At 39.9% G+C, this 26,922-nt stretch overlaps 3 protein-coding genes across 4 annotated transcripts in view; 2 read left to right on the top strand and 1 right to left on the bottom strand.

Moving 5' to 3' along the window:
* The window catches only part of Asb3 (ankyrin repeat and SOCS box containing 3), a 56,354-nt gene extending 33,657 nt beyond the window's left edge, over window positions 1-22,697 (bottom strand). The window contains exons 1-2 of the mRNA XM_013350741.1: window positions 22,537-22,697; window positions 4,501-4,709 (exon numbers count right to left, since the gene is read on the bottom strand). Coding sequence (XP_013206195.1) covers window positions 4,501-4,696 — 196 coding nt within the window. The 5' untranslated portion in view covers window positions 4,697-4,709; window positions 22,537-22,697. The remainder of the gene's footprint in view (window positions 1-4,500; window positions 4,710-22,536) is intronic.
* On the top strand, window positions 7,770-15,418 carry Chac2 (ChaC cation transport regulator homolog 2). 2 transcript variants are annotated; one of them, XM_005359180.3, is made up of 3 exons: window positions 7,770-8,048; window positions 13,272-13,307; window positions 14,608-15,418. In XM_005359180.3, the coding sequence occupies exons 1-3, from the start codon at window positions 7,914-7,916 to the stop codon at window positions 14,971-14,973; spliced, it is 537 nt and encodes a 178-aa protein (XP_005359237.1). In that variant the 5' UTR covers window positions 7,770-7,913; the 3' UTR covers window positions 14,974-15,418. The 2 variants fall into 2 exon arrangements, with proteins under 2 accessions (XP_005359237.1, XP_005359238.1); XM_005359181.3 differs by lacking the exon at window positions 13,272-13,307 and having other exon boundaries at window positions 7,811-8,048.
* Window positions 22,698-22,737: 40 nt separating the features above from the next.
* Window positions 22,738-26,922, top strand: part of Erlec1 (endoplasmic reticulum lectin 1) — a 27,028-nt gene continuing 22,843 nt past the window's right edge. Inside the window, exon 1 of the mRNA XM_005359182.3 lies at window positions 22,738-23,079. Coding sequence (XP_005359239.1) covers window positions 22,918-23,079 — 162 coding nt within the window. The 5' untranslated portion in view covers window positions 22,738-22,917. The remainder of the gene's footprint in view (window positions 23,080-26,922) is intronic.

Raw genomic sequence — 26,922 nt, 5'->3', positions numbered from 1 at the left:
TTTGGACTTTCCACAGGGCAGGGAACCCTGACTGCTCTTCAGACTCGAGAGGGAGGGGGAGAGGAGTGGGGGAAGGGTGGGAGGAGTGGGAGGCTGGGAGGAGGCGGAAATTTTTTTTCTCAATAAAAAAAAAATCTTTAAAAAAAAAAAAGAACAACAAAAAAAAAGTACCTATCACCAAGATGGGCCAAGCCTGTGTCAAGGAGATTACATTATCAAACTTTAGCAATGCAAAGCACATCCCTTACACCAAAGATACCATGGAAACATAGGCTCAGGTTGCTTTGTTCCAACGGAGAAGCAGTTACATGAACTTTTATAGTCACAGACCAAAAGCATATTATACATGAAGACATTTTCCAAATATATTGGTGGAAACATCGGATATTTGGATTACAGCAAGATGGAAAAGGCTGAGGTACAGGTTTTATATGCTAACTGATAACATTCTTAGCTTTGGGTTGCTGGAAACTAGCAGTCTATTATGTTAATAGACCCCAAAACTTTGTTCCCAATAGCTAAAAGGATGTTTACAGAGATACAGATATGGGGGATTGAGAGTTGGATATTATTAAAAAGACTACAGACAGTCCTAGGTCATTTTGGCTCTTCACCTGCAACATTCCAACACTCCACAATCACAATGTGTAATCAGTCCATCGACCTCATAGAGTCTTTAATCTTAACACGAAACCACTTCCATGTTGAAACATGTTAATGGGTACAACAAATCCATATCCCTGAGCCTCAGTCACTCATAGTCAGCTTAAAGTAAGCCATTGTTGGCACTGGGGACATGGCTCAGACAGTAGAAGTGTCTGCTACACAAGCATGCAGACCAAGTCTGGAACCAAGCACTGATGTCTCCCTGTTCCCACAGCATGATCCCTTGAGCTAACTGGTCAGACAGCCTAGCCTAATCAGTACGCTCCAAGTTGTTTTTTTTTTCTACCTCAAAAATTAAAGTGAGAGCCTAGATAGCTATCTCAAGGTGGAGAGCACACTGCTGCTACAGAGGATCTAAGTTTAGTTCCTAGTATCTACATCAGGCAGCATACCATCACCTGCAACTCCAGCGCCAGGAAACTCCATGCTTTCTTCTGGCCTCTGTAGACACTACTCATATGCTGGTACCCCCACACAGACACACACACAAGTCAGTCAGCTGACAATTACCTGAAACTCCAGCTTCAGGGGATCTGATACCATCTCCAAGACTCACTGGCATCTGTGCACATGTGACATCCACTCACAGACACACATACTTACATATAAATAAAAAGAAAATCTTAAAAAGATTCTGAATGCTTTAACAACACACACACCAAAAAGAAAAGAAAGTTGGGTGCTGCAGTACGAACATGTAATTCCAGCACAGGAAGGCACAGACAGGAAGCTCCCAGGCTGACTATCCACTCAAGCTTAATCAGCACCTCCAAGTTTGGGGAGAAGATAACTACTTCTCATGTATGCATCTAAAAAGTTCATAAACTATGAAATAGATAGGTAGATAGATAGATAGATAGATAGATAGATAGATAGATAGATAGATAGATAGATAGACAGACAGACAGAGAGATGGGTAATAGATGGTAGGTAGATGATAGGTGGATGTGAGATATACACACACACATGTTATGTACTTTAGATAATTTTCTTTTGATGGTGGTTGTGGTTTCTTTGGGGGTTTATCTGTTTGTCTGTCTCTTTGTTTGTTTGAGACCAGCTTATACCACATAACTCTGGCTGCCTTCAAACTCATAAAATCCATGCCTCTGACTCTTGAATGCTGCAATTAAGGGCATGTACCACCACACCCTGGTTAATTTTTAAAAGACAATAGAGGCTGGACAGTTGATTCAGCAGTTAAGAACACTGACTGCTCTTGCAGAGAAAAAGAGTTGATTCCCAGCAACCATATAGAGGCTCACAGCTGTCTAAAATTCTAGTCCCAGGAGATTCAACACCTTCTTCCAGCCTTCTCAGGCAACAGGGATACATGTGGTATTCAAATATACCTGCAGACAAAACACCCATTTGCATAAAATAAGAAAAGAGTCATTTAAAAAGACAAAAGGAAGTTGGTCATGGAAGTAGAAATTATAAAGAATTTTTTCTATATACCAGTTAAACAACAAGGAGCCTCAAAGGGATAATAGTTCAAGTATAACATATAGAATGGTGTTTAAAGCCACCAGAAGAATGAGGTCTAAGCAGCTACACCTTATGACAAGTGTACCATTATCAGTGACCTATAAGGCAAGTATTATGGCATGGACAGCTACACTCATCCTGACTTGAAGGCAGCTCAGTACACCTGATGTGATGGCACAGGCCTGGAATTCCAGCACCTGGGAAATGGAAAGAGAGTGAATCAGAGTGCAAAATCCTAAAAAGTGCATGTCTCAAAAAGTTAGCTAATTACTATTAATGTCTACTCTGTTAAGTGTTAGAATGATGAAACGGTAGAAAAAGAAAAAACAAGGACATCAGAATCAGACAGAAATTAATTCAAACAAATAACCTAGTTAGTTTCTTACATAACTTACATAACTAACCTTAGATAGGTCAACTGCTCTGAATCCAAGCAAAACTTTTGGGGCTAATGTGAGAGTTAAAGTTGTATTTTAAGTTTTAATTACTGTGCTTAAAAGATCTTGAAAAGACAATGCCTCTAAGCTGTTAGCACCCACTAGCCCAAGGACAGATAAACCTGTACGCCCCACTTGTGCAAGGGCAGATAACTTCCTGGAATGCTGGGGGCTGTTGTTGATGTAAGATAACAAGCCCACATATTTTCACTTCTGTAAACAATATTGGTTGCCCCAACTTCACAGGATGTGCTTAGTCACTTGTAGCTGAGAGGTACTTAGGCAGGAAGTACATCAGGATGGATGTTTGCACCCGACTGGACAAAGGAAGAACGTAGCCTTCTAAGTTTTGCCTTTATAAACACTGGAACTAAAGTGATTGCCATTCCATGGGAATCCTGGGTATGAACCTGGGCAGTGTCCATCATCCTGCTCAGTATATAATAAAGTTTGCTTCAAATGTGGCTCAAAAAATGTGGTAGAGGTCTTATTCTAGCCCAGTGGGATTAACAGTAAGCTTATGTGTCACCTCTAACAACAGATAAATAATATAAGCCAAGCGTCTGGCACATGAACTACACCACAGCACTCCATCACCAGTAGTTATCTTCCATCCCCCTCTCTCCAGCACAGACTTCTTACTCAGTGGAGTGTTGTTTACACTTCACAGGCTGTCCCTGGAGAAAGAAGTCAGGCTGGCAGCACAGGCTGCTGCCCAGTACAGTAGAGGTCTTGACCATTTCGTATGCAGTAATAAAAATGTGAGCAATATCACACATCTCTTCCCATCCCACTTCTGCTTCACTTTCTCAAAAATGAAACACTCCTGCTTATTGGGTTTTTTTTTTTATCAGTTTCTTATCTATCTTCCCTAACAATACAAGCACTATAAAAGGCAGGTACTCTGGTCCATGGTGTACTGCAAAAAAGTCCAAGTAATTGGAAAACTTCTCAAAAGTAAAGACAAAGAAAAGTATTCTAAAAATAGAAAGATTGGGGGCTGGAGATATGGCTCGATGGTTAAGAGAAGATACTGCTCTTGAAGAGGACCCAGGGTTTGGTTCCTAACACCAACACAGTGGCTTACAACCATTTTTGACTCCAGTTCTAGGGGATGCAATATCCTCTTCTGCCCAGAGAGGGCACCAGGCATGCATGTGGTGTACATACATACATACATAAGGGCAAAACACTCACATAAAAATATTTTCATTAAAAAGATTAGTCTGAATAGAATACTAGTAGCATTGTCCCTGTTGTTTTATTTCCTTTTCCAGACCAAAAAAAAAAAAAAAAGGAGTACATACTCTAAGTAAATTTCAAATGCTGAAATTGAAACAGCAATCTACTCTGCATCACCTAGCACAATTAATTAAAATAAAGGGCTGACATGGCAGTATATGCTTTTAATCACAGCACTCCAGGCCAGCCTACTCTACATAACGGGAACCAGGCTAGCCAGAGCTACACAAAAGTCAAAATTAAACAAAAGGGTTGGTGACATGGACTAGGGTAAGGATGCTGGCTACCAAGCCTGCTGCTCTAAATTTAATCCCCATATGAGGGAAGAGGAGAACTGGCTTCCTCAAGTTGTCCTCTGACCTCCATAGGCACACCATGGTACATGCTACATGTATGCCCCACAAATACAAATTACATAAATAAGTATGTCAATAAATAAATGTAAAATAAGTAAATAAAGTACAAACATTTCCATATAAAAGATAATATTCATAGATGTCTAGATGGAATATGATCCAAGGCAGAAATCTTACCATCCTTAATAGGATAAGTACTTATTTTAGAATTATAGAAAAGGAAACAAATGCTATCATTTATTACCATATTTTTATTTTACTATTTTGGCTTATATGCACAGTCCCACATACCTTGCCTTCGTAAACTTTACCTGTATGAAGTAACATCTGCAAACATTCTACAGAGTTGTGATAAGCTGCTTCGTGAATTGGCATCCATCCCCTGTTATCAGCAACATCTACACTTCGACCTTTTTTGAGCAGTTTCCTTAAAATTTTAACGTTGCCTTCTCTGGCAGCAAGTCCAACTGTAGAGCATGTGCTTGAGTAAGCCTCTGTAAAATCCATCCTTTTGATTAGTCTATAAAACAAGGCAGGAAGACAGTACTAGTCAGTAAAACATCACTGAACTAGATATCAGCACATCATAGTGGGCTTGTCTTAGCATCTCCCATGGAAAATAGGAGAATCTGTCATGCCACACACAGCCTCTGCTAGAGCCCACCCCAGATGTCTCGCAAGTCAGTTCCTAGCAATATTATTTAAAATATCAAGGTAGTTTTTACTGTTCAATCTTCCCCCTCTAGAAATGTCAGATCTTTCCTATGGGCTCCCTATTTACACCACACCAAAACACAGAGACTCCACTATTAACTACCACTTGTAAATCCCGCTTTACTACACCTCCGTATCAAACAGTTAAACCCAAAAAGCCTTTTATGATAAAAAGAAAGAAATGAATAGTGTCTACTGAGAAAAGCAAGGATAAGTAGGGCTCCTCGTTTTCCTACTCTTGTTGGTCCTTTCCAGAGGGGCTAAACACTTGGAGCTCAATCCTTCAAAGTGTCTCACTGAATGAATACAGCAAAGGCGACAAACAGGGCGATCCAGCCAGCCCAACCTCATACACAAGATCCTCCCTCATCATAGTCACCGCCCTTCAAGTTCATTTCATGTTCTCTGGCAACCAAAGTCCCACACAGATCTCGGCAGAGGACTCTTACAAACCATCAGCATATGTTGGGCTGAGAGTCAGGATTCTCAGAGAAACAGCTCCTAAAAAGTAAACGTCTCAGTACTATCCCCATCCCACATCTGATTTCTCCTAATGGCTGTTGGGGGAGGATGCTTGTCCGAAAATGCCAACATATCTAGTCCAATACTAATTAAAACTTTCTAGAACCATATTCTAAGTAATTTACCCAAGAAAAGTTTGAAGAAAGAGGTTAAAAACAAGCATAAAATAATTGCAGTAAACTTACACATGGTCACCTTCAAAATAAAACTGTAACAGTTGAAGTTGATTCTATACTATGCCAAAAAGCTAATACTGCTATGAATTAATATAATTAGGTAGAAAGGACCATTACAGTAAGTGAAGATATTTATAAACTAACATTCAATTGTTCAATTAGCAGTAATTTTTTTAAGCACAAGCTAAATGATCAGCAGTGAGGACTATACACTCACAGATCCTATCTAAAAGTGCTTACAGCCTCACAGGAATGATAGCATATGTGGTCCAACACAGAAAATATAAAGTGTCATGAAAGTAGAACACACTGAAAGTCCTATAGATAGAGAAGAATCTGTGTCTACTTGGTGAGGGATGTGAGCTGTGCTGTATTTAACAGGAAAGATCTCTAAATGAGACAATGGGCAGAAGAGCATCACTGGTCAGAAATGGAAAAATCAGAAACAAAAAAAGAAGGTGTATAACCAAAAGAAAGGCACAATGAGGAAGACAAGCATGTCACTTTGCAAAAATGATTAAAGAAACAAAAAACAGTAGAAAAATAAGAGATAGCTTCAGGGCCAAACTGTAGGATACTGAGAGCTAAACTATGCTTTTCGGAAACATACTAACTTCTTGACAAAATAATTACAAATAAAAGAAAACAAAGAACACACTAATGATTTATACATGTGTTCATTTAGATAAAAGAAAACTTATTTCTATCCTGAAAACATACATACAGGGATTCAACTTTAAAAATAAAGAACAATATTTGAGTAAAAACAGGTATGTATGAGTCCCTGTCCAACATTTACTGGTTTCCCTCTTAGCTACAGTGTTATAATAACCTGAAAAAATAACAGAAATTAGTAATATCTCTGAGCTCCTCAAAGGAAAAAAAGTAGTCTAGGAAAAATCTGCTGTAATAGCAGCAGCCTCTCCACCTCTAACGGCAACTCTGACACGAATTCTTTGAAAGACATATCCTGTCACAACAACTACCCATGCGCTAGCGACTCCAAAACACTTTCAAGATAATTATGGAAATTTGGATATAGAATATTTGATGTTGCAATTTTTAATAATTTTCTAAGCTTCTAAAGACATGTATAAGAGTTCAATATTAAGAACCTTTGCCTGGAATATATGCTTTAAAAACACCTACAGTTTAAGAGAATTATTTTGTTTCCTTCTATTTAAGTCACTATAACATCAGTTATGGCAACATTAGCTTGTTTTTCAATGAGATGCCAACGGAAGACATAAAACAAAACTCATTCTGGTCTTTGGGGTGCGGAGTGTGAGTGTTTACGTATGCATCACTTATTTTTCAGTGTCTGAGCAATTTAAATACATGACACATTATAATCTAAAGAATACAAAGTACACAGAACAAAGGAAAACTAAGAGAACAGGTTTTTCAATAGTCCAATAGTCACCTGAGATTCTACAGATTTTCCTACTAGAGCTTCTAAAATAAACTTTAATATGCCCTGCTATAGCTCTGCAAGAATAAAGCTACCTGAAACAGGAGGCAAAAAACAAAAAAACCTTAAGCATTGAATCTAGATACAAGGACCCTCCTCAACAATCCAAGTTAAGTACAGTAACAATATACATCATCCTCCAAGTTCCCCATCATCAAACAAAACAGTACCCATTCATCTGAGAAAGGGACTTTACACAGCATTGTGAAAACCAATTGTGGAGTTTAAGTAACAGGACAGCACAACTGCTCTTCTCGGAGAGGCAGAGAACGTTAACTATGAACACGAGTGTTCTTGGCAATTTGATACGTAAGCGCTTCCACTAGACTAGTTGCTCTTTCACAGGCATAAAAGTACTGCTATAAAATTTCTGCTTCTTATACGAATTACCCTTGTGGGTTCTGCTACTCAGGTAGCTGTTATATGTGGGCAGCTAGCCAATTTTCAAGTCACAACAAAATGCCTACGTACCAGGTGTGGTGCCCGTATGCGTGTCCTATAAGACAGCACCAGTCACGCCTTTTCTCTTTTACCCACTCTCTTAGAGGCGGGGGAAAAAAAAAAACGGGGAGGGGGGGGACAGCTCCAACCTTAGTGCCACTAGTCTCTGAAGAGTTGTGGGTAATGTAGTTCTCCCAACCCGCCCGCCCCTTAACTTTCCTAGGCTGCAGAAAAGATCTGTGGGTTCATAGAAGCTCTGAAAAGGATCCGGGAGACCGCAACCCCAGTGTGCTTTGCGCCTCATTCTTGGCCAGCGCGCCTGCGCTGCCTTGAGCAGCCAGTTACTTGCGTCAGCAGCAGTCCTGCTCTCAAGCCGTGGTAGCAGCCAGGGTTCAGAAAAATGTGGGTGTTTGGTTACGGGTCCCTCATCTGGAAGGTGGACTTCCCCTACCAGGACAAGTTGGTTGGTTACATCACAAACTACAGCCGGCGCTTCTGGCAAGGCAGCACTGACCACCGCGGGGTTCCCGGCAAGGTAAGCAGCCAGCGCCAATTGCCCACCTATTGGGCAGAGCGTTAGGGAGGTATAATGATTTCAGCAACCTCCTAGATACCTGCCCACGACTCTCTCCAGAGCGTGGACACCCTGAACTCGCTTCAGAAGCCGGCCGTTAGTTTCTTAGGCAGAAGGCACGGGCATAGGCCCACAAGCTCGCACAAGGCTGCAGTGGCCCTTGTCTTGGCAACCTTTGTCTAACCACAAAAATTAATAAAGATTAATTTTCATGTCACCTCATAACATGTAAATTCGTTGATATGTCTGCATTATGCAAGGCTTTTACTGGTTTGAATTTATGTGAGCCTGTGAATGTCAAGGGTTTATCTTTCCAATGTTTTAATTTAAAAACACTAAGATTATAAAGAACTAATTTCCAAGGTTATTTCCAATTTTTATGCCCACGGTGATTACTTTGACTGGGAGGTATAAGCAAAGTTATGTGAGGTTTGCAGTTTGTTATGAGTAATACAATGTAAAATCTACATTACTTTAATGGTTCCTCCTCCATAGTTTTCTTGGATTATTAATGTGAAATACAAATCGTTTTATCTGTTTTTCAGTTTGTCAATATGGGTTCAGAGAACTAGAAGCAGCTCACTGTTTATCAAACCAGCTTTGCATTGGCTATAAACAACTAATCTGTGAAAGAAAAAAGAAAACAAGTATGAAGTAACTAGTAACTTGTTTGGTTAACTTCTAACCTTAGGAGGACTACATTTTGAATGCTTCTATGTTCTCTAAAATACTCTTAAAACTCACTTACTCTGCTGGTATGAGTCTGTAATCCCAAAGAGGACCACAAGTTTAAGACCTGGGCCTCAAACTCAGAAATTACAAAGTGACTGGGGCTATAGCTTAGTAGAAGAGCCCTTGCCTAGCACCTGTGAGGCTCTGAATTCAATTCCCAGCACCATTTTAAAAAATAATCTAAAGTACAATATTCTGAAATGCCAAAAGCCAGTCATCAGAAGAGATTCTTGCAAAGGGAAAGATCAAGGTTCTGAAAGTTTGTACCTACCAAAAAGATACAGACTTGAAATCATGAAAAATATCTGAGTTAGAGCCCCCTAACTTGAGTTTGTCAATTAAGAAATAAGGTAGACTTTCCTGGCCTATTGGAACCCAGAAAGAGAGCAAATGTTTATTTACAGGCCAACAGAAACAACATAATCAAAGACTTTCCAAGACTATCATAAAACTGTTCGAGGCATTAAAGAATTAAACCAAAGAAAATGCCTTTTGAGTATCAATTTTGATATATATAAACCCTTAGGTAGGTTTTTGTTATAATGGCCAAGCATTAAGCAGGCATGTATGTGGTTATGACTGAATATTTTACTACTTAAGATCAACCAAAATATATGTTTCTTACATAACACATCAAGGTATGTGTATTGCCAGGCAGACTGCTGGTAAGAAACTGTCTAATCAATACACTAGTTCTTTAAAAGTTCATGTTTTTATGCTCTGTGTATCACTTTAAAAAGTAAGGCTAGAGATCAGGTAGAGACTGGGGTATGCCATTAATCCCAGCACTTGGGAGAAAGAAGGAAGTGGTTCTCTGTGAGTTCTAGAACAGCCAGAGCTACATAGTGAGACCCTGTCTTGGGCAAGAGGGGGTGTCTAGAAACTTTAAAAGGAGAAGATACATTTTAATAATAAGGCCAGTGACGTGGTCCATCAAGTAAAGGACAGCATGGCCTCCTACAAGGAACCCTCAGACCTCCACATACAAGCTGTGCGCAGGGCACACATGTAAAGTAAGTAAATCTACAAAAATAAAAAGGGGAGAAGAGATCTATAAAATCCGCTGTTTCTTTGTCCTTAAACTTACTGAGACTTGGGAAAAGAAACCTAGGGCAGGGAGCTGCACCGGCTAAGAGTTTTACACTGTTTATTAAAAGAAAAAAATCCATCCTAGAAAATTAAAGGAAATATTTAGTACAGATATGTTCCAAGTATAGTATTATGTTAAAGAAATAGACAAAAATATCATACCTTGACTTCACATTTTTTTTTTACATTTATCTAAATGTTAACCATCTGGACAAGAATACAATCAGTGACAGAACAGAACTATTCAGCAACTTACACCAGCTCAGGTATTACTCAGGCAGATACACAGATATACGGTTTACTTCCACATAATGCAGCAGAGAAAATAGTATGTTGGATTTCTTTCTAAGTTTTTGGGGTTTTTTTTATTGTTTTTAGAGACAAAGTCTATGTATTCCTGGTTGGTCTGGAAGTCACTAAAGCTGACTTCAAATTCAAGAGATTCAACTTCCTCTGCTTCTTACATAGCTGGGATTAAAGGCCTGTGCCACCATACTTGGTTCCTAATTTACTTAAGCATATGTTTATCACGAAACTGATTATTTCTCAACAAAGTAAAAATTTGACTTAAAGAGAAATTTTCTCCAAAATATATCATAACTGCAAAGCAGGAAGTTTGTTTTATCTTGTTTTGCTTGATATAGGTAGGATCCTATATAGCCCTGGCTGGTTTTGAATTTGCTGTATAGCGAATATGACCATGAATTCATGAGACTCCTGCCTCTATCTCCAAGTCCTCTGAGTACAAGTGTAACCACCACAACTGGCAAAGGGATCATTGTAATGAGAAAACTGTCAACATTTACTAGATCCTTAGCTTTTCTAGATTAAAAGTATTCCTTATCACCCGATAAAAACACCAATCATGACTTATTGATAAAGCATCTTCAAATCACATTCGGCTTGAAAGACCTCTTCTTGGCTAATGGTGATGCACAGCTGCAGTCACTAAACTGAGGGGCTGAGACAAGAGGACTGTGACTTTGGGCCAATCTGGGAGACACAGCACGATCCTGGCTTGTCTCAGAAATGAAGACAGGAAAGGAGGGGCGCACCCTGTAGCTCAGTTCATACTAATCCCTACTGCCACATAAACTGGGGTGTGGGAGAACCTCACTCCTATATTCAAGAGATAGAAGAGGGAAGATCAGAAGTTAATTCTAGATCATCCTCAGCTACGTAATAAATACCAGGCTAGGCTGGGCTACACAAGACCCTGTCTTAAAAAAATAAAGACTTCTTTCGGGAAACCCACAGAAACAGCTTACCTGAGCTAATGGGAGCTCATAGACTCTGGACTGACAGCTGGGGAACCTGCATAGGACCAATCGAGGCACTCTCAATGTGGGGGACAGTTCTGTGGCTTTGGCAGTCCCTGGGGCCACTAGCAGTGGGACCAGGATTTATCCCTAGTGCATGAACTGGCTTTTTGGAGCCCATTTCCTATGGAATAATACCTTGCTCAGCCTAGATGTAGGAGGAGTGGCTTGTTCTTGCCTCATCTGATATGTCAGACTTTGTTGACTCCCTATGGGAGGCCATACCCCTTCTGAGGAATGAATGGGGAGGGGGTGACTATGATTGGTAATGTAAAATGAAAACTTTTAAATAAAAAAAAAGACCCCTTTCTTCAGTTTCATTGCTCCCTTATCAAAGAAAGCATTTACAAACATACACTGTCTTCTAAAAAATGCTGAAACTTGTAGTGGAAGGTGGAAAGGAATGGGGTTTGTACTTTAGCAAAGCACTTTTTTTTTATTCTGTAAAATATCTTGAAAGATTTAAAGCCACAAAACTATTCTAGGCTTTCAATGGAATAAGAGAAAGCAAAACAAAAGGCAAGCAGAGAAATCTCTTAGACAACTGAGTGACAGAAAAGAGTCAAACTGCGGTGAACTAACTCTGAAGTCAGAGCTTGCAGAGAACCAAGTCCAGTTCCCAGTGCGCACAGTGAGGAGCATACAGTTGTAACCCCAGATCCCAGAGAATCTTCTCTGAGCTCACAGGCACACCCCAAACACAGAAACAGACATACGGTTTTTAAAATATTCACTTATTTAGAATGGGGAGTAGTGGACATACACATAATCTTAAAAGACAAAACCACCAAGAACTGGATGAGCTGGGCAGTAGGGGAGTTCTGCAGGCTTGTCTCCTTCCGCAGTCCATTTTTCCTCCTTCCATCCCATACATTTGCCAACCTAATATTCCCAAATACTTCTTCTATCATGACAGTTACCTGCTACCCAAGAGCTACAGGTTTCAGTTCCTAATTTCTCCCACATCTCAGCGGCTTCTTGTTTTCACTTGTTTTAACTTCAGTTCTGCCTTTTTAAAACAGCCCAAGGCCCCAAACAGGCAAGTATCTACTTCTGCTGCCAATACCACGAGCTCCCCATTTCCCAAACTCTGCTCTCTGGCTCTACAAATCATCTTTTTGAATCATCTCTCTTACAGGGGATGCTACAAGCAGCAGTCTGGGAACACTGAGACAGAAAGATCACCAGGAATTCAAGGCAAGCCTGGGTACATACTGAGTTCTAGGCCAGCCCAGGCTATAGACTGAAAACTATCTCAAAAGAATAATTGATTAATTAAAGTTAATTAGTTAAAATGCACTTAGGATGGTCTAGTCCTGACAGATAGGCTGTCTCATATAAGAACAGCTTAAAAGAAAAACAGACCAGTTCTCAGTCAGGCATGACGGTGCCTATCTATAGTCCTAGCACTTCACAGTCAGGCATGATGGTGCCTATCTATAGTCCTAGCACTTCACAGTCAGGCATGACGGTGCATATCTATAGTCCTAGCACTTCACAGAAAGAAGCAGGGGAATCCGGAGTTGAAAGCAAGCCTTAGCTACAAAGCAAGTTTGAGGCCACTCTGGGCTATATGAGACCTAGTCTCAAAAATAAATACATAGATAAAAACAATGTCAGTTCTGGTATTAGCCTCTCAATATCTCAGTGTACATTCATTTATGAAGGTCTAAAAACAGCTACCTTGAAGCACCCTTTAGCATAAATGCAAAGGTAAAGGTACCTCATAGCTACGAGAGAAAATCACTCATTCACTCATACCTGAGACCCAAATATCGCCTAGTAGTGTTTCTGAACCAATAGTTCAGCATGAACCAATAGTTTCACTAAGCATGCTATTACAAACACCTATTATCAGGTTCCAGACCTACAGAATTAGATCTAGTAGGGGTGTGGCCCAGCAATGCTTTAATTCTTTCCCTAAGTAAAATCCTTCTTACAACAGGTATAGTAAAACTTTATTCTATGACTAGTTGCTAATGTTTAGTAATTTAATGACCTTTAATTCAGAAAAAAAATATATTTTCTACCTTTTTCAAAACAGCCTGGAAGAGTTGTGACTCTTGTTGAAGATCCTGGGGTATGATATCCTTATTTTTTACATAGTATTAAATAAAATATGAGCTTTCTGCATTTTAATAATCAGTGAGATTTTATTGATCATCATAGAAAATTTAAATTAAACTAAGTCTAGAATTCTTTTCTGTATTTGCTTTTTGGTTTTTGTTTGTTTGTTTGGCTTGGGGGGGGTTGTTTGTTAGCTTGTTGGGTTTTGTTTTTTGATTCTGTTTTTCTATCTTTTTGGTTTATTTATTGATTTATTTGGTTGTTTTGGTTTTTAGAGACAGGGTTTATCTGTGTAGCCCTCACAGTCCTGGAACTCAGTTTGTAGTCCAGGTTGGCCTTGAACTCAGAGATCCGGCCTGCCGGGGATTAAAGGCGTGCACCACCATTGGCTCCTTCCTTGTATTTGTTGTAGAGGGTTTTTCTAAAGTGAGTCTAGAAAGAAAGTTAAAATCAGAAGATACAGTAACAACAAAATACAGCCAAGTGATATGTAATCTCCTTTTTAACTCTTCTAAGTGAGTCTGGTGACTGAGGATTTTGTGATCCTTTCATATTAAAGGGAACAGGCTCCCCACAGCCAGATTATGACTAAGAATTAATTAGAATTCTTATAGTTCTGTTGAAATTTGCCTGGAATCTATTATTTTTCAACAACAACAACAAAAAAAAAAAACCCTAAAAATTTCTTACCTGATTTTATCAACAGCACTTGTTATAATCAGACGAATTTGAAGTACTCAAAACTTTAATGGACAGTGCCCACTTTCTCACACTTTAAACTTGGTTAGAAATTTATACAAAACAAAACTCAAGCAGCAGGTGAGGCAGAAGGATCAAAAGCTCAAGGCCAGCCCTGTTCAAAAAGCTAGTCCTTATCTGAAAATTAAAATAATAATAAAAACCATTAGTAACTCTACATATAATCTGTACTATAAAACCTTCCAGAGATTTATAGTGGGAGAGGCATCTAAAAGTACCTTATCCTCAAACCAGTAACTTCTAGACAACAAATGGCTTCCACAGAATTTCTTAATGACCAGCAAACACTTGGTATTAGCTTAAAATAAGACCTTATGTACAAATTTGATGGAATAGACCTATCATTCTGTGCTTGATACAAGTCAATTACTTATTCAGAATAAAGGTTTTAAATGCTATTTTCCTTAATTGTTTGCCATCTACCCCTTTGAGGTACTTGGAAACAAAATTCCATTGACTTCTAAGACTACAAAATATCCTAGGTCATAATGTGTCTTCCCCTACTTTGATAGCCTTATAAATACAAAACCGTGATTCTTTCCATTTTTCAACAGGGCAGTGTATGGGGTGTTGCTTACAAACTACCAGTAGGAAAAGAAGAGGAAGTAAAAACATACCTTGACTTCAGAGAGAAAGGAGGCTACAGAACTACAACAGTCATTTTTTATCCAAAAGATCCTACAAGAAAACCATTCAGTGTTTTGCTCTACATTGGAACGTGTGACAATCCTAACTACCTTGGTCCTGCGCCTCTGGAAGACATAGCTGAACAAATTTTTAATGCAGCTGGTCCAAGTGGAAGAAATACAGAATATCTTTTTGAACTTGCCAATTCCATTAGGAGACTTGTGCCGGAAGACGCAGACGAGCATCTCTTCTCCCTGGAGAGATTAGTAAAGGAGCGTCTAGAGGGCAAATAGACCTCAGTAGCACAGCCACCAGCTCCTCCACCAGGCAGGGCTGCTAGCCCTCAGAAAATAACTTCAGTCCAAGAGAGCAGTAGGATTTGGACATTTTTACTTGAAGACCTTAGTATTCACTGTTATAATCAGAGTATCATCTAAATTTACTGTTTATTTACAAGAGTCCTAAAACATGTTCAGAAGATTTGCATACAGAGGAAGAAGGAGTTGAAGTTATACAAGTGATTTTCTAACTAGATATGGACATTTGTTCATTAGACATACAGGTTTCAGGTCACTTCCTGCTTTTATCAGAGTAACCATGGTTTATAGTTTATATGCTTAAAATAACGTTATTAGAAATATATGGTAATAGATAAGGTTCCTTGTTATTTCAGATTAAATAAAAGTCAAATTTAGGCCAAAAGAAATTGGGTTTGTTAACATAAAACTTTCCTTGGAATTATAACGTGTTATCTTCTCCTTTGGGGGGAAAAGGCATTTTATTAGAAAGAAAACAGTCTAGCACGAATTACGTAAATCACATCCACTAATGATAATGTCATTTACTTTGTATTTATCTCATAATGAAACTGGAAAAAAGATTTTCTGATAATTACCAATTAGTGAAAACATAATGAAAATGGTGTTTGAAACAGGTTTTACAATTATCATTTCTCGAAGAAGTGTCATTTCCTGATTATACTATGTACATTTTGTCACCTAAGAGTATCAACTAATTATATAGCTACTTAACAAGGAAGCTAATTTTTAAATTATTGACTTATAAAATTAGCCTTGATTTAAGATAATTGGATTATTTCTTTAATATAAGGGCTCTAGAATCAACACTAAAAGACTTTCAGTTTCAGGGTGACTCTCCTGTGAGGCTTACTAAGAACTCATCAGGTATCCAGTGTGGTGGCTCACACCTATTTTTAACTTGGGAAGTTAAAAAGGAAGAGTACCCTGAGTTCAAGGCCAGCCTAGACCTCAGAGTCAGACCCTGTCTCAGAAGAGTAAGCCAGGCACAATGGCTCACACCTGTAACCCAACACCTGGAAGCTTAAATAGGAGACTCCACAGAGTTCAGGGGCCAGCCTGGGCTACAGAGTGAGCCCTTGTCTCAAAAAAGGCAAACAAAACTTCTCAACTAATACAGAAATATTTCACATGAAAAATAAAATTGCCCTTTATTAGTTAATAATTTTATGCTTACTATTGTTTATTAATTAGCCCCTTAGCAATTTACTCAGATAACATTTTAAATATTTTCTAATATTTAAGATTTTTAGTTTTCAGGCAGTATTTCGCATACCTGGTACTATGAAGGTTACTAGCATTTAGTAATATCTAATAACATGATATGATGCAGTTTACACAGGGGACATATTCTCAGTTTTTAAGAACTGCTCTAAGCTTGTTTCTATCATTTGCAGCCATTTACAAACATAACAAACACAGAAATCTCAATCTCTCTAAAGCACACAATACTACAGTGTATCTAAAAGTACAGAACCTAGCCTTCTCACTACCCAGCATCATAAATATTTACAGGAAGGCCAGGAAAGAAATATTCATTGTCATCAGGCTGGGAAGAAAACTAAATGAAATGAAAAAAGTAGCACCAAAAGCAGAAGGTGGGTTTGAAGTCTCCAACATAGGAACCATCACTCTGACATACTGTGTTGAGAATAATTCTCTTTACAGACCCAATTACAGCTCTCAGACCCAATTTAAAAATGTTGTACTTCATTCTGCCCTAACTGCATACACAGACTCAGGCTCCTATGCCTCATGGTAGAAATTATAGCTAGACATTAACAAAAGTGTGAGCATAAATACTGCACTTAGAAAAGAAACTATTCTGTCGGGCTTGGTTTGGCTTGGTTTAGCTTTTGAGGCATGGTCTTGATGTTTAGTAGGGCTGACCTGAAATTCAGTCCTGCCTCAGCCTTTGGTCTGTTGGGATTATAAGCATATGCCAACTTGTCAGCCTAAAGACTGTGTGTGAGTGTAGGAGAGAGTGAGCAACGTATGTGGGGTAATGTGCCTGCCACGGCATTCACTGACAGGAGGACAACTCCATGAAGTTGTTTGTGTGTCACTTACATGGGAGCTGAAGCTCACGCTGCTGCTTTCACATAGGCTGTCTCACTCATGTACTCCCCTAGAGGGCCTGAGTGAACTCTGAAAAATTCATCTTTCTACTCTTTTGGTTTCGGTTGTTTTTTATTTTTTTTACTTATTTTATTTTTTTGAGATAGTGCCTTACAATGCAGCTGTGATTATTCTGGAACTCACTATGTAGACCAGGCTGGCTCTGCCTCCCAAGTGCTGGGATTAAAGGCGTGCACCACCAGGCCTGGCATAGATTTTTCTCTTATTCTAGTTCACTACTGTCGGATTTTTCGGTCTCAAACACTGCTTTCACTTGTCAACTGACTACCCGACTTCCATATAGAAAAAGTTAATCTAAAGAAACAGGCAGTGATAACTTTCAACTCTATTTGAAAGCATCTACTGATCTATTTTGTTAAAACTTCTTTAAAAGTTTGACAGCTGCCAGTATGCATTTTTATCTTGAATAAGGAAAAATAAGTAATTTCTTAATAAAGTAATAAAGTGCCTGACATGCATGTTATGTATCTTAATAGTGTCTACTGAATTTTAATGTTTATTACAGTGTGTGATAGGATGCTTAATGAATATTATCTATTCTTAACAAATATTACAAATGTACTTTACACCACATATTCCAAGCAACATAGGTTCAATATACAAGATTCATGATTACAAACATACTTAAAGTTTGAGAACTATTTTTTATCCGTCAGATATTTTTTCAACATTTTGCAGCCAATATTTCTTTCCATTGGCATTAAATTTCTCTTTTCCATAGTATATCTTTTAAAAAATGTATCTCAGAATACTTTCTCAGTGAGCAAGTGCAGAGCATCCCTATACCCACTCAGCAACTGTATCAATGTAAGCATCCTATTACTATAATGTACCATTGATTCTTCCAAGTCAGCTGTGATGAACATGTTTTTAAATTTCGTTTCACCACAACAGATGGAAATGGTGGTGCATGCCTATAATCCCAGCTCTTGGAAGGCTTAGACAAGAACATCATGTGTTCAAGGTCATCCTGAACTACACAGTGAAACCCTCACAAGGGTGAAAGGGATATTAAAATATACCTGCCAATCAAATGTTCACATTTCACCTCTCTTTCCACACAAAATTACTCACTACATTTTCTACTGATCTACCTTTCAGCAATTCAAGTCCTAAAACCTTGAACCCTCTTGTGGTTTGAATGAGAATGCCCAAAGGTTCCTATGTTTGAATGCTTGGTCTCAAGTTGGTAGCTGTTGGGAAGCACTAGCATTTGTGCCTTTGCTGGAGGAAGTATGTCACTGGGGGCAGGCTTTAAGGATTCAAAAGACTCATGCCATTTTGAGTTAGCTTTCTTTGCCTCCGGCCTGTGGATCAAGATGTGAGCTCATAGCTGTTCCTGCTTCCATGCCTTTGCTTCCCCATCTTATACTCTAACCTTCTGGAATTGTAAGCCCAATTAAACCCTTTATGTTATAGCTTGCCTTGATCATGGTTTTGTCACAGCAATAGAAAAGTAAGTAATACGACCAGTCTGTACACACAATAAGATGTTGAAGACTTTTTTAATCCTTAGCTAATATGTCAAATACTTTAACTCTTCTAAAAGTAACTACTAAAACTATTCTTTTGTATATCAAATTTACAAATAAAATTGTCTAACTTAAAATTTCAGCATTTTGCTCAGCTGCAGGCAAGCCTCCTACAGTTAGGCTGCTCCAACCCTACCCCACCATCGATGAGACCCTATAACCTAAAAGTCCCAAACCCCTCTGCAACTTCAGAGCATCTCTGAAGTAGACTGTGACTGCACATAGCTGACCAAGAGATGCACAATACAAACTCACTCATACATCATTATACATACAATAATAACACAATTTTAGAAGAGAAAATTGTTGTTAATGCACAGATAAATAAGAGTTTCTGATCAAACCCCTCCTTCTCTATTGCTATGCTACCAGCTTGTATAAGCAGATTACTCAAATCGACAGCTTTCTTCACACGGCATTTTCCCTGTGTGTCTAAAACCAAATGTCTCTCTTCTTAAAAAGATAACAGTCAGCCGGGCGATGGTAGCGCACGCCTTTAATCCCAGCACTCGGGAGGCAGAGGCAGGCGGATCTCTGTGAGTTCGAGACCAGCCTGGTCTACAGAGCTAGTTCCAGGACAGGCTCCAAAGCCACAGAGAAACCCTGTCTCGAAAAACCAAAAAAAAAAAAAAAATAACAGTCAGGGGGGGGGATTTAGCCTAGTGGTAGAGCATCTGCCTAAACTGGGTTCAGTCCTCAACTCCAGAGGGGGGAAAAAAGATAACAGTCATCGAATTAAGGTCCACCTAATTCAGTTTGACCTCATCTTAAGTTGAATTACAGCTATAACTATTCAATTTCCTTTTTATTTTTTTCATACACTTGAGTTTTCAGAATTAGGAAATATCCACATATTTGGAGGTTACACATTCATCCCATACAACCCTCTACATCACTTTTCCACACAGCAACCATAACTAAAGCACATCAGACCTTGTCACTGCTCTGCCTACAAGGTCCTGCCTACTGTGTCCCACTGACCTCTTCCTTCCTCTCCAACTTCATCTCTTGGCACAGTCTTCCCATACACCAGCTATATTGACCTCTCTGTCCCTCAAACAGGCCAACCTCATTCTTGCTGCAAGCTTCTGTCTGGACATTTCTATGTAACGCTCTTCTTTTCATCATTCAAGTGAAATCAGAAGTGCCTCTTCCACACAAGAGACTAACTGCTTAAGTAGGAGACCATGCACCAAAAGCAGAACCTCCCAATGGCATTTTCTTTCACATAAACCTAGTTTATCTGCAGCAATTAGAAATTACACCAATTATTCAATTACTCCCCTAAGTTTTCTTCTTTTTTTTCTGGCACATTCAAACATTTAATCCATTTGGAATTCATCTCTGTATGATCTATATGCTTGGAAAACAGACATCGCTCAAATGATTCCAATACAAAGTGTGCCACCTCAAAGAATTCTGACCACCCCTGCATCTGAGAGGCTCAGGCAAGTGGATCACAAATTCAAGACCAGAGTTCTGGAGAGATGGCTCAGCAGTTAAGGGAAGTAGCTGCTCTTCAGGAGGACCCAAGTTTGATTCCCAGACATGGAGGCTAACAATTATCTGTACTCCAATTCCAACACCCAACAATCCAACACCCTCTTGAAGCACTGCACCCATGTGGTACACAGACACACAGGCAGGCAAAACAGTCATATACATAAAATAAAAACAAAGAATTTCTTCTTCAGGTCAGCCAAGCTACACATAGAGTTTTAGATAAAAAAAAAAAAAGTCCTGACCTATTTTTTAAAAGCCCAGATCCTACTTTGAGACATATGCAACTCTCTCTCTCTCTCTCTCTCTCTCTCAATAACCCCAACCTCCTGATGCTGACCCCATCTCACCTTGTCCTCTGACCACACCAAAAAGCAGCAACGGGCCACCTAGCGATTGAACATACTCCTCCTACTGCCTAATCAAAGTTTATGAACGCTTGAAATTCCAGTTTTAGTTGTCACTGAAAGACCCAGATAAATCCAGACCCCTCTAGCAGAAAAAATAGAGCCAAAAATCTAAGCAGGGAGAGAAGAATCAAAAATCTAGATTAGCCGGTTCAGTGACTGTGTTTCAGGAACTAGCTAAAGATAAAGTTAGATTATAATCTTGAGAATAATCTTGAGAAACAGGGAGTTACCCCCTTGTAATTATCACTGGTATTTTTGGAATTTTCCAATGACACCCTCCCCATCCCCTTTGGATTATTGGGTTATGGTTTCTTCCCTTAAATACCCCTTCTCCCAGATAATGGGGGTCGAACTCTCTACCCCTGTGTGGGAAATTAGTTTCAGCCCCAGTGCACTGGTTCCTGTCCTGTCAATAAACCTAGTGTGATTGCAGCAAGGATGGTCTCTCGTGAGTTCATAGGGGGGTTGTGTTATCCCGAGACTTGAGTGAGAGTCTCCCCACTCCAGAGGTCTTTCATCACCTCTCCTGGACACCTTTTCTGACCAACCCTGGAGTTCTTCAGTTCCTTCTTTGTATCTTTACCTCAACATCTGGTTACTATACAATCTACAGAACCTGACTCATAAAGAGTAGAATTCATACATAATATGAACTCAAGTTCTTATTATGATTAGCAACAACTAAGTAATTAATGTTACCTGTTTTATTACTACTATCTAGAAGGCAATTTTTACAAGACTCTCTAGTTCTTCTTCTTCTTCTTTTTTTTTTGGTTTTTCAAGACAGGGTTTCTCTGTGGTTTTGGAGCCTGTCCTGGAACTAGCTCTTGTAGACCAGGCTGGTCTCGAACTCACAGAGATCCGCCTGCCTCTGCCTCCCAAGTGCTGGGATTAAAGGCGTGCGCCACCACCGCCCGGCTAAGACTCTCTAGTTCTTATTACCACTATTATGTGTTGGTGTTTTGTGTTTGTGCATGTCTCAGATCTAAAACAAGTTACAGATGGTTCAGAGCCCGCCTCCATGTCAGTGCTGGAATCCCAACTACTGGTCCTCTCGAAGAGCAACCAGTGCTCTCAACAACTGAGCAACTCTCTCCAAGCCCTAGTTCATAATTATTCATTTGCATAATTTCCCAAGCTAGAAAATGAGAAACAAAAGACAGAAACCCCTTTATTCTCTAGCTTACTAATTCCAATGCCTGACACAAATTAATTATTAAGAAGTGCTAATTTAATGAACAATACACGTCAGTTCTAGAATAATATTGTTTTCTTTAAAATTTGCAGAGATGAAAAACTGACTGCTTTCCCTGCTTTTTGATTTGGTTTGAATTTGAGGAAGTCTTTAGCAAGTGTTCTTTGGCAAACACCATAAATTTTTATATTGGAGATGAAACAAATGTGGACATAATTCTTTTTTTTCAGGAAGGGGAGATGAATCCAAACTTTCTGTCAATATGCAGTCTGCTGTGACTTAATACAGGACTTCACATTCACCTGGCTCTGGCCTTAACTTAAAGAAACTTACCAGATTCCTAAGCAAAATAACAACAGCCCAACACTTGAACCAAGGAAGGGAGGAGCCCCTTGTGAGGTGAAAATGCAAGCGTAGCCGCCTCCTCACAAGTTCCCATTCAGCCAAACGTCGAAGCACCACAGTTTCCCCACACTGTAGCATGGCAGATATCACCTGGGTGTCTTCAAAGACAGGGCAGCGTTAGTGAGGAGCTGAGAACCGATGTGACAACAGTCACCAGCAGGAAAAAAGAAAAAGAAAAAGAGAAGCTCCCGACGGAAAGATGAAGTGTGGAAATTGCAAGAGTGGAGGGCTGACAGCTGAGTCGGAACGCTAACTTCCACTTCACCCCACACTACTCTATGGGCGCCGCCGCCCACCCCCCACCCCCACCTCCAGCCCTACCCCTCGAGGGTGGACTCCGCGGCAGGGCAGAACTCACCTGGCCGTTCCGCTCCGCTCAAGGGCTGACTACCGGAGCGGCCCAACCAGCGTCAGTTCTCGGACCTTTGGATCTGCGTCCAACCGCTAGGATGCTACGGCCTAACTCAAGGCAGCGCGATCCAAGCGCGGGCTTCCGTAGGCCACCGACCCCACGACCCCGGATGTTGATGTGCTGCGTGCCCCGGAAGCGGTGGCCCGAGGCCCTTGTGGGGGCGGAGGCGGCGTTGCCCAGCTCTCCGGAAGGAGACGTGGCGGCGGTTGGGTCTCCTACCCCGAGGACGCTTTGTGATCCCGCCGCCGCCTCCTTCTCCTCCTCCTCCACCTGTTCTCCAACGGTAGAGGAGGTTGTGACGGCGGCTGGAGGACGCGGCGACGGAGGATGGAGGAAGGAGGCGGCGGCGTGCGTAGCATGGTCCCCGGAGGGCCGCTGTTGCTGGTCCTGTGCGGTCTCCTGGAGGCGTCCGGTGGCGGCCGGGCGCTGCCCCGTCTCAGCGACGACATCCCCTTCCGCGTCAACTGGCCCGGCACCGAGTTCTCTCTGGTCAGTGCCCTCGCTAGCCGCAGCCACTTCCCCTCTTTCCGGCACGAAGCATTCAGCCCAGTCCTCAGTTTTCCTAGCTTTCCCTTCCAGGTTTTTTTTTTTTTTTTAAATCTTCCCCAAGCCGAAGTGTCTCGTTCGTTATAATTCATTGATTCATTCAGCACACTGTGTGGATGTGCCCTCCATACTAAGAACTAGAAGATCCAGCGATCACTTCTCCTCCCTCATTTAAATTCCTTTGCACGAGTCCTGGCTGCCCAACAGTCCCACTCTGTCGAGGAAGTCTTAGAAATACAACCATACCAGCCTACCCACACAGCCCTCCAGCAGACAGGAGCCCCGTCTCTGTTCATTCTGTCTCACCAATACACACTTAGAAACAAGCGTCTGCGGCTGTTTTCCCACCGAAGGCATTCGAGAGGGCTATTTGGCTTGGAAGACGTTAGTGAACTTGTATGTGGAATACGACTGGCCGTGCAGAATACCTTAGATGTTTTAATGTATTCCGACTGCTCTTTAAAACCCTAGAAAGTGAAGTGGTTTTTTCTCTAAAAGGATCTTATTATCTTTTTATTAATCGTGTGTATTGTGTGAAAGGGATTCTGCGCACTTCAGTACGAGCGACCTGGGCCGGTGGTTGCCAGTGCTGGGAACTACACTCAGTTCTCTACTAGGAGTAATGCCCCTTCTTAATTGCTGCACCATCTCTCCAGCCCCTGAATGTGAGGTTTTATACGGTGCGGAATTATATGCATAGTTCTATGTATAAATAATCTCACGAGAGTGAAAGTTCTGTTTGAGAGAATATAGTGTTGAAAAGTCTTATCCATATAGAGGTACTGCAGAATTTGTCTTAAAAGGTGATTTTGAGAGCTGAAAAGATAGCTCGGCAGTTACACACACTGCTTTTCCAGAGGCTCCAGGTTTGATTCCCAGCCCCCAAACGCGACCTCTCACAACATCTCCAGGGGATGCAGTGCCCTCAATCATCTATCCACTGCACGCATGTGTATAGCTGCACACATACACATATTTAAAGAGAAGAATAAAATCTTTATTTGAATTGTGCTCTTAACAATACCATAGTCTCATTTATCTCAGATTGAAATCCTAGCAAAATCAAAGATTCTCTGTTTTGTTTTTTAATTACATTCCAATTCATATGATGCCAAGACAATATGTACCAAGTTAGGCACCAAAAGTTTAGGGCAGTGGCAGAGCACCACAAAATTACTTAAGTTATGTTACTACCATCACCACATCGCTTTCTATTTACCTTGGGTTTTACTTATGCTGTATTTTATACTCCATTTTTTTCTCTACCTTTCTGTTACATTCTGACCATATTCTTGAATTTAAGTAAACATTCCTCTGGAAAGTCAGGACTATTTTGTGTTAATGCCATGATCTACTGATAATTTATTTTTATTTTCACTGATCTCCAGTGTATATATTTATACAGTCTATACACTTGTATAAAATATTACAGGCCTGAGAAGATGTCGGCAAAATCTAAGGTGGACATACTTGAAGACTTGGGAGTTTTAGGCTATTTGTTTATTTACTTTTCTTTTTGTTTAGTATGAATTATTTTGAGAAAAATCTAGATACTTTCTCCGAATTTGGGAAAGAGACATATCCTTGTACAAAAGTAAGTTTTCAATAGTTGATCTTTGAAAGTTTTAAATAGTTCTGTAATCTTAACACTTTCCTTCCATGACTTATTTAATTAAAATAACTGCCCTCTTCACAGAGTTGCTGGTTATTTTTATGGGTCAAGGGTTGGACAATTGTAAATAAGTCAGCATCTGTGTGAACTAAGATAAAGCCTTTTGTCTAACATTCAAAATTGGCAGATGCTGAATTAAAATATCTCAGGTTTTTTTTCTTAAGCCTTAATTGCTTTTTTTCCTGTTGTTGAGGCAGAGTCTCATTGGCCTACGTTTTGAGGATATCCTTTGCCTTAGCTTCCCAAGACCTGGGATCAGATTATAGGCATGCACTACCATAACTGACTCTTCTAGTAATTTATACCTCTAAAATATCTCTAGATAAAAATGATTAAAATTATACTGGTAAAAACTAAATTATAGCTCATGATCCTTATAAATTACTCACTGGTCCAGCAAAGTTTTTACTATTGCATCCACTGTATTAATCCCAGTACTCTGGAGGCAGAGGTGGGCAGATCTCTAAGTTCAAGGCCAACTTGGTCTGCATAGCAAGTTCTGGGCCAAACACGGCTATGTAGTTAGACCCTTCCTTGAATAAATAAATAAATAAAGTCTTTGGATAAACTAAAAATAATTATCTTTCAAGCAGGATATAGTGGCACACTCCCCTAATCCTAATATTTGATAGGTAGAGACAAAAGGATCAGAAGTCCAAGGCTAGTTTAGTTCCTTGTCTATATAGCAAATTTGAAGCTAGCTTGAGAACCTGATTCCAGAAAATAAATACAGTTTGTCCCCCCAACACTTAAGCTTCAAATATTTGATTACCTTATCACCTATAATGGCCTTGTTTAAGTGTCCTTGGCCCTTAAATAAATAAATATATATATATATATATACACACACACACACACACACACACACACACACACAGTAATCTTTAGAATATATATTAATAAAGGTTGACTCAAATATGTTAAAACAGTAACAAGCATATACCTATGGAGCCAACCTGCTTGTTATCTCTGAGCTCTGCTGCAGGTAGCTAGATTAAATTGTTTAAGCTCTGACCCCAGAGTCCTTTTCTGTAAAAATGAGTGTAATGCTTTATTGGAGGATGAATGAATTAATAAATGCAAAGTAATTACAAGAAGATACTTGGCTCTACATGCTGCATGTTCATATAGTCATCCTCTGTGTCTATGGATTCACTCAGTCTAGCATCAGGACTCTCAAGAGGAAGGATGGTAGCACATCCCTATAATCCCAACACTCAGGAGGCTGAGGCAGAAGGATTGCTGAGTTCAAAGGTACCCTAGCCTGCACAGTGAGTTCAGGCAAGACCAACACGCAGTATCTAGCAAAACCTTGGCAACAATTTAGGAGGCAAAGACAGGAAGATCTCTGAGTTCAAAGCTAGCCAGGTCTATACAGCAAGTTCCACATAACTAGGGCTGCAGAAAGAGACCCTGGGGAAAAAATAAAACAGAGACAGATCCTGGGTTTCAAGCTGAAGATCAGAAAAGCAAAGCGGCCTTCCTCTGACTCTAACCTCAGACGGGCCAACCTGCCTCTAGGAATCCTCAGACTGAGACCGATCTCCTGTCTGATATTCCTATCTAGTGCTGGAATTAAAGGCATGCACCACCACTGTCCAGCCTCTATGGCTAACTAGTGTGACTGTTGGGATTAAAGGTGTGTGCCTCCACTGTCTGGCCTATATGACTGAGTAGTATGGCTGCTTTGCATTTTGATCATCAGGCAAGCTTTACTTATTAAAACACAAATACTATACCACTCTCATTCCCCTTTATTATCTAAAATAAAAGGGAAGACTATACCTAATATAAGAAAAACTATGCAATGAGTATAATAACTATATACAATATATAGAGGCAATAAATACATCAACAATGTCTAGTTCATTTGCATTTGACAAATTCAGAGAAAATGCTCTATATCATTCCTATATTGATGAGCCCAAAAGGTTGTACTTAATTCACTTTCTATTCTAATTTGCATTGTCAAATTATCTTTTAATGTCTCTCTACCTTTTACACTTTACACCTCTTCAGTGAGTTTCTTTTGAGTCTGGTAAACAAGGAAAACTATAACTATAAAGTCTTCAACTCCCTCAGAGATCTGTTTTTTTTTGTTTGTTTTTTTTTTT

Source organism: Microtus ochrogaster, linkage group LG1, assembly GCF_000317375.1.
Source record: "Microtus ochrogaster isolate Prairie Vole_2 linkage group LG1, MicOch1.0, whole genome shotgun sequence".
Taxonomy (NCBI): domain Eukaryota; kingdom Metazoa; phylum Chordata; class Mammalia; order Rodentia; family Cricetidae; genus Microtus; species Microtus ochrogaster.
This window is presented reverse-complemented; position numbering and strand designations above follow the sequence as displayed.

What these genes read in the sequence shown, in the direction of transcription:
- Chac2 (XM_005359180.3), top strand. Translation starts at nt 7,914, where the DNA reads ATGTGGGTGTTTGGTTACGGGTCCCTCATCTGGAAGGTGGACTTCCCC. An exon ending in ACCGCGGGGTTCCCGGCAAG is followed by an intron (nt 8,049 to 13,271) that starts GTAAGCAGCCAG and finishes TTTTCAAAACAG; the next exon opens with CCTGGAAGAGTTGTGACTCT. An exon ending in CTCTTGTTGAAGATCCTGGG is followed by an intron (nt 13,308 to 14,607) that starts GTATGATATCCT and finishes ATTTTTCAACAG; the next exon opens with GGCAGTGTATGGGGTGTTGC.